Source organism: Sinocyclocheilus anshuiensis, unplaced genomic scaffold (genome assembly GCF_001515605.1).
Source record: "Sinocyclocheilus anshuiensis isolate Anshui unplaced genomic scaffold, SAMN03320099.WGS_v1.1 scaffold5, whole genome shotgun sequence".
In the NCBI taxonomy this organism is placed as follows: Eukaryota; Metazoa; Chordata; class Actinopteri; order Cypriniformes; family Cyprinidae; genus Sinocyclocheilus; species Sinocyclocheilus anshuiensis.
In genome coordinates, this window is record NW_015536464.1 from 416,793 (window position 1) to 424,614 (window position 7,822).

General features: G+C 39.1%; 1 protein-coding gene across 1 annotated transcript in view; it reads left to right on the forward strand.

Moving 5' to 3' along the window:
- Positions 1-3,480: 3,480 nt before the first annotated feature.
- LOC107687470 (phosphatase and actin regulator 4A-like) overlaps positions 3,481-7,822 on the forward strand; it is a 29,445-nt gene continuing 25,103 nt past the window's right edge. Inside the window, 1 exon segment of the mRNA XM_016484862.1 lies at positions 3,481-3,949. Coding sequence (XP_016340348.1) covers positions 3,895-3,949 — 55 coding nt within the window. The 5' untranslated portion in view covers positions 3,481-3,894.

The window sequence follows — 7,822 nt, forward strand, 5'->3', positions numbered from 1 at the left end:
CCTAGAGAATCCAACCCATGAGCTTAATGTTGATATCGCAGTGCTCTATAGGAAAAGGAATCGTAATTTTTCAGATTCCAGTTAATTATTCTGTGATTCTTTCAGACCTTTTGAGACACCAAAAACAATCAGCTGCACCTCAAGAAGATCATTCAGTTTCTGCTGTTTTAATAAACAGCTGGTCTTTTTTGGGGGGTTAAATTCCTGTAATAAGGTCTGTGGTTACTAGAAGCTTACAGTATTTTCATGTTTTAGTGTATGTCATTTAATACTCCAGTAATCCCCCACTAGTGTTATTATTATTATTATTATTTTTGTAAGCTTGTGTCTTGAAAAAGGGTCTTGCTAATAACTGGCTAAATGGGACTACAGATGTTGTCTGAGACCGTAAACGTCGCACACCAAAACGGATAAGACAAGAAATTGACACAGCCATGATCACTAAATAAAACGGCTCATGCTATAAGAAGAAAGGCCTTTGAGGCAAGCATGCAAAATTAATTTATTATTTTTTATACACAGTACACAATAATTCAAGCATGCATTTTAAGAATGTGAAAGCATTATGTATATTACATAAGAAGATTTAAAGCTTTAGAGTTCCTGAAGGCATATTTATCAAAAGAAATTATTTTATTTTTTTTTTCAAAACTGTGGAATCCCTTTTCAGTTTAAACTAATTGTGGGAAAGTTGAGCAGTTGGATGCTCTCTCAAGTGCTTTAAAGGGCAGTGCTGTTAACACGCTCCGCTGGCAGAATAAAACTGTCTGCTTTGTTTATCTGAAGTGCAGACCAGTGGAGTTTTTCTTATTTCTGTCATTATTATTGGGATGCTTGGGGAATCCCTTAACTGATGCTTTTTAACTGACTAATTGTTTATATACACTAAGAGCATTAAATGCGTAGCATTAAGTTTTGTATCCTATTTAATGAACCAGTTTTATCTATCTTGCTTCATTCATCCCTTGTCTGGCTTTTGTCTGCTGACAGCTTAAGTGAGTTTATCCAAGCTGTGTGTGTATGTGTGTATGTGTGTATGTGTGTGTGTGTGTGTGTAATTAAATTTCAGTAGCACACTGTGTCCTTCAGATGGCGCTGGTGTTTGGCTTTTTGCATACAAAAGGCCATGTATTTAGCCACTGGAAACCTGCGTGCTGTCAGCCTGTAATCTGCATTACAGTATCTGTTACTGTAGAACAATAAAGCGTATTAGGCTCTTAATTATGCCTGTTTACAGTTTACATATACAAGTTTCTCTCACATTTATTAATCACATAAGTTGCACAGTGTCTTTGCCTTACAGGGCTGTCACATTGTTACATTTGGTAGACGTGTTCCTAGAGAATCCAACCCATGAGCTTAATGTTGATATCGCAGTGCTCTATAGGAAAAGGAATCGTAATTTTTCAGATTCCAGTTAATTATTCTGTGATTCTTTCAGACCTTTTGAGACACCAAAAACAATCAGCTGCACCTCAAGAAGATCATTCAGTTTCTGCTGTTTTAATAAACAGCTGGTCTTTTTTGGGGGGTTAAATTCCTGTAATAAGGTCTGTGGTTACTAGAAGCTTACAGTATTTTCATGTTTTAGTGTATGTCATTTAATACTCCAGTAATCCCCCACTAGTGTTATTATTATTATTATTATTTTTGTAAGCTTGTGTCTTGAAAAAGGGTCTTGCTAATAACTGGCTAAATGGGACTACAGATGTTGTCTGAGACCGTAAACGTCGCACACCAAAACGGATAAGACAAGAAATTGACACAGCCATGATCACTAAATAAAACGGCTCATGCTATAAGAAGAAAGGCCTTTGAGGCAAGCATGCAAAATTAATTTATTATTTTTTATACACAGTACACAATAATTCAAGCATGCATTTTAAGAATGTGAAAGCATTATGTATATTACATAAGAAGATTTAAAGCTTTAGAGTTCCTGAAGGCATATTTATCAAAAGAAATTATTTTATTTTTTTTTTCAAAACTGTGGAATCCCTTTTCAGTTTAAACTAATTGTGGGAAAGTTGAGCAGTTGGATGCTCTCTCAAGTGCTTTAAAGGGCAGTGCTGTTAACACGCTCCGCTGGCAGAATAAAACTGTCTGCTTTGTTTATCTGAAGTGCAGACCAGTGGAGTTTTTCTTATTTCTGTCATTATTATTGGGATGCTTGGGGAATCCCTTAACTGACGCTTTTTAACTGACTAATTGTTTATATACACTAAGAGCATTAAATGTGTAGCATTAAGTTTTGTATCCTATTTAATGAACCAGTTTTATCTATCTTGCTTCATTCGTCCCTTGTCTGGCTTTTGTCTGCTGACAGCTTAAGTGAGTTTATCCAAGCTGTGTGTGTGAGTGTGTGTGTGTGTGTGAGTGTGTGTGTGTGTGTGTGTCACTGCAAAACCTGGGTCTGACTGGCACTAAACACAGCCAGATTTGCTTTTCTGTCCTCCTCCATCTCAGTGCTCCATCTCTCCGATCCCAGACTCCAGATAACACGAGCCACATCATGTCCTGTGTGGAGAACTCCCTAATCCTGAGAGATTTAATGTAACAGCTTAACATGGAGTTCTTTTTGGTTTACTTTTTTTTTTTTTTTTTTTTTTTAAGGAAATAATGACAGTTTTTCAACTTTTGCACTGGAATGGCACTCTGAAGGCTTTTCGGGAGATGAAATGTAGCCGTCAGGTAAGAATTACTTTTTTTCTAATCTTTTCTGAATAAAATGTGAGTGGTGCTTTGCAAAGCTTTCCGCCAAGATGCTGTAGGTGTTGTAGGACATACACTAGCGTTCAAAAGTTTGGGGCTGATAGGATTTTTAAAAGTGTTTTTGAAAGAAGTTATTTGATTAATATACAATAAAATCAGTAACAGTGTTAAATATTACAGTTTAAAATAACTGTTTTCTATGTGAATATATAGTAAAATGTAATTTATTGCAAAATTTCTAATTTGTTTATTTTCACACTGTATGGATGATTTCATGCATTCACCCTGACACACCTGTTGATTTGAAAGTCATGAATTGTTCAGAAAAAGTCAATTTTGTTAGTCTCTCCACAGTAGATGTGAAGGTACAGCCTCATCTGATGACTTTATCTCATTCATTCCTAACGAATACACAAAGTGGCATCTTTGCTAAATGCAATATACTATTCACAACATGTAAAGTATGACTTTGCATATTCTCATTAGATGTTACTGGGCAGTAGACGTGACTGCGACTATACCAACCACATTACAACATTGCGTTGCTTAATTAAACTTCTCATCACCATAATCGTCTGGAATTTTTCATCCCGCTTTGGTTACGCCTAGCTGTTCAGCATCAGTGTAAGTATATACTGTGAACGGTCTTCATTTCACTCCCACACACGCGCGTCAATAATCAGCCTGTGTCACTATCTGTCTCACTCCCTGTAACCTGAGCCCTCTGTGATGTCACTTCCTGCCAGTCAAGCGCTCCACCTCAGCCCCTACTCGTGTTGCAGCCACTCTCAGGTTACACTGCGCCGTCTCATGCATTTTGGGAAATTAAGGTGTGTAGCAAGCTAAGGTCAAGACCCTAAAGCCCGGCTCCCATCTCGCGGCGGAAAAATCCGGCACCGGGAATGCGCGGCATCCCAGCCAGCTGACGTGCTTCAGACGAGCGGCGTATGTTATTTATGAAGTCAAGGCTACTGGGAGGGAGGGACCTTCAGGAGTTATTGACTCGGAGCGAGCGAGCCACCAAAACAGAAGTTGTGAAGCAAGAAGGAGAGACGAATGAACGGGTCGAGCGTGAGCTCCCACATCTAGGATTACAGAGAATAGTGGAACTGTGTTTGCCCTCCCTGCCGCGGGACAGGCAGAGGACGGGGTGCACGGGACGCAGGGGTGCAGGGCAAGATTATGGGACAGGGAGCCAGCACTCAGACTTTAAACCCGAACCCTGCCTATATAACAGGTGAGTCCCTTCGGAGAAGACATGGATTCCTGAGTATGAAGATGATGGGATGCATTTAACTGGCTTTCTCACGGTTTGTTTGAAAGCCAGACCTGTTTTGCTTCTTCCGCTGGAGGGAATCTGGTCTTCTTGCGTATGCGTACTCATGCCAAGTGTACTAGTCTGAGCGATCGCAGGTGTACGCTTATCGACGTGAAGGGAGGAGTAAGAGACAGGCATGGGCAGGTGGGGTGAATGCACGCTGTGGACATTCTCATGTTTCTGTCAAGCACGCTTCCTCTCGGGTGTGTAGCTCTCTATAGCAGCTTCTACATTGCTTCTTTTTAATCGTGTATGACCATGTGTTTGGTGCAGGAGTTGTGTGCAGTAGCGCTAAAGGAGAAAACCTGTTTGTGCTGTCTGTTGATTCAAGCTGACTCAAGTGGTTTCTTGTTGACGTCGTCTCCAGCTCTGAAAATCGCAACCCAACATGCAGCCTTGTCCTTCTTTTACTGCGTCAAAACACTGATAGAGGCTGCGGAGCTCATTCATAAAACGATTCATACCTAAATACATTGAAAGCATCAACTTCATCTTAACTTTACAGTGCGTTGAATGAGCTGGAAATAAAGTTTATTTTTATCTAATTTTTGATGGGACTGATGAGCTGTTATGCTGATTGATTTAAACTTATTCAGATCAGCTTTGCATCAAAGAAATTAATTATATTTTAACATTCATTCAAATAGAAAACAGTTGTTTTAAATTGTGATGATATTATGACTGTTTTACTGTATTTTCAATCAAATGAAAACACCCTTGGTGAGCAGATGTTTTTTTTTATAGGGCTCAAATAAGCAGCAGTTGTTCTGGTGCAGCAGCACTAGTGCATACTGTTACACACACACACACACACACACACACTGTACATCCCTCAGTTTCAGACAAGCACCTTCTGATGGCTTATGTTGTTTTAAGGTGTTGCCGTGAATCTTCTGTTTGTTCTCTGTCAAACGGCATCACATGCCATACTCTTTTCTCACTTAACGTTTGATCATTGTAGTAGCGCGATCAGTTCTTCCATTGACTCTTGACCTCTGTGTTTATTTACACACACAGTGTCCTCGACGTCTGTGTGTGATGTCCTCTACCATTATCATAGCTGTACGTTACACTCAGTGAGTTCAGGCCGTCGACTCTGATCCAAATCTCACGTATGTCACTGATATGAGAGGAATGCGCAGCCTTCCTGAAACAAAGAGCTCATTGAGGCTGAAGCAGTGCTTTGTAGAAACATTGATTGAGGTTGTGTGTGTGTGTCAGGTGAAGATCAGTGCCTGGTGTTGTTGTGGCCTGTGCTTTGAAAGCGTTACGTTCACTTTCATTACTTTATTATTCTGTTTTATCAAGGTTGTGGTGTCATGACAATGAGCCACCTTGTTTTCTCTTGTCACTGTGCCCTTCTTTTTTCCAAACAACGGGACAGTAGACCAAGTAGACCTAATTGGCAGACACTTAATGGGTAATGTGTAGGACTTTGTAAATGAAGGTGTATAAGAGTCTGTTTTTGGATGCCATGTCATTGACCAGTCAGAAGTGAGCTTTCATCATATAATTGATGTACATTTTCACAGAATTTTCATAAAACAATATACGATTTCACAGTCACAGCTAGATTTTAATTGGAGGAGTTTGTAGTTTTTGACTTGAGGGTGTTTTTGTATATCTTCTTTATAGGTTTTTCCACATGTGTAAAGTGTTTTTGTTGGAAAAATCCCATTTTTGAGTGAAGTAAACTAGGTCTGTGTGCTGTCAAACCCTTGCCAGATCAGTTAAGAGCATCTAGGCCAACGGAGCTGCCAAAACCCATAAACATTCCAAAGCGCCCCGTGTGTCATACACAACCTGCCTTGTCTTGTGTCTTCAGACCAGTTTAACGGTCTCTGTCTCGCTATTCATGCTAAATAGACATCATTTGCACAGTGAATAGCACAGCCTTCTTTTTCCTATGTCACAACATCCTAGCATTTGTTCAAACAAGGGAAAAATGGCATGTACTGTGGAATCTATGGAGCAAGCAAAGAGGAATCAAGAACTGTTTTTTTGTATTTAGCATCTAGTAGTAACGTTTTTGTATCTAGTTATGCTTAATTTTACAATTTACTATCCAAATTCAGTCCCATGCAAAACATGCTGGGTACTAATTCCTTGTCCAGTTATGTTGACAAAAATTGTTTATGTAGTCCAAAACAAACCGATTAAGTTAACTTTAATTTGATAGATTTAAGCGGATTAAACTTAATTAAATTAAGCCCAGACATGACGGCAAGTTGAAAGAAGTTGTGATATTGTGGCCACAAATTGGCCTAAAACAAGGAAACACATTACTATAATGAGCCACAAATGAATTAGTATTATTAATTATTATGTTCAGGGCTCTGTATGAATCAGTATGATTTAGTAGGAACTCTGACCCAACGAATGAAACGAGTCTGAAAACTGCTAATATCTTGCAACTATATTTCTGAAATTGTTTTATCAGTTATCCTGATGCAATGCTGAACTCCCTTTACTGTTGCTGTTTAGAAACTAAAGGTCTAAAGACCATTATTTTATTTTATCGACCTTAACTTGTATTCAGCTCTCTGTTTTACCATAATAGCTAATCATGTTAACCCAACATCAGTTAACAGGATCTGTGGTTAGTGTTGATCTGTATATGCTGGTTAAATCTGCACTGTCACCAGCTGATTGTCTGAAATGCACATGAAAGGGTTGCACCTCTCAGATTCCTGCGGGATGTCGTGAAACACTGTGAAACTGGCCTGGTGGCTTGATGTGCCATGATTAGGTCTAGTTATGGTATTATTATTTTTTACTGAATCATATCTTTATACAGTCCATAATGTAACCTGTGCTTATGAATACAGGTAGAGGGTTTAGTAGCAACGAGATTTGTGAACCTCAGCTGGGTGTCACTGTGTGTAAACTTTTGGCGGTTTGTAAATCACACTGAGCTCATGGCTTGTTTGAGTAAGAGTTTCAGTATCCATATAACTGTCCTGAATCAAACCCACTGTTGTTACGTGACTCATGAGGCTGTTGAAAGAGTTGTAATTGTTTTGTCATTCCATTTAAGCAAAATATTGCACTGTTATCCGACTATAAATGTTTAGACAATTATAGTTACTGTGGCAAGTATGTACTGAGTCTTATCTTAAGAAACCGAGTCTGCTTTCTTTTTCTCTCGCTGTGAATGTGTAGCAGTGAGGTGGGTGTGTTGTGTTACTCAGGTTTCTGAAGTGAGTCGCTAGTGTTGTTATTTTCACGTGTAACGTCTCACTGTTATTGAACACGTGCTTTGACCGTCATCATGCCTGGATGTCCTGTAGTCTGATTTGCATTGTTTGTTGAATTGTATCTAGAGTGTTCTTACACTCTAAAAAATGCTGGGTTAAATAGAACCCAGCGCTGGGTAAAATATGGACAAACCCAGCGATTGGGTTGTTTTCAACCAACAGTTGGGTTAAATGTTTAACCCAACCTTCTGGGTAGTAACCCAACCGCTGGGTCAAAACAACCCAATTGCTGGGTTTGTCCCTATTTTATCCAGCGCTGGGTTGTATTTAACCCAGCATTTTTTAGAGTGTACACTCTTAGATTGGATATATGGCAGGGTTCATTATGAAAATATTGTCACGTAACACAAAAATAATCCATGAGAGGCTTTGTGTTGCAGTAATTGTACATGCACCACACAAAGAGCTATTAGCTTAATTCATTATGGTGTTGTTTGCAGATTCTGACTAGGACACTCTAAAAAATGCTGGGTTAAATACAACCCAGTGCTGGGTAAAATATGGACAAACCCACCGATTGGGTTGTTTTTACACA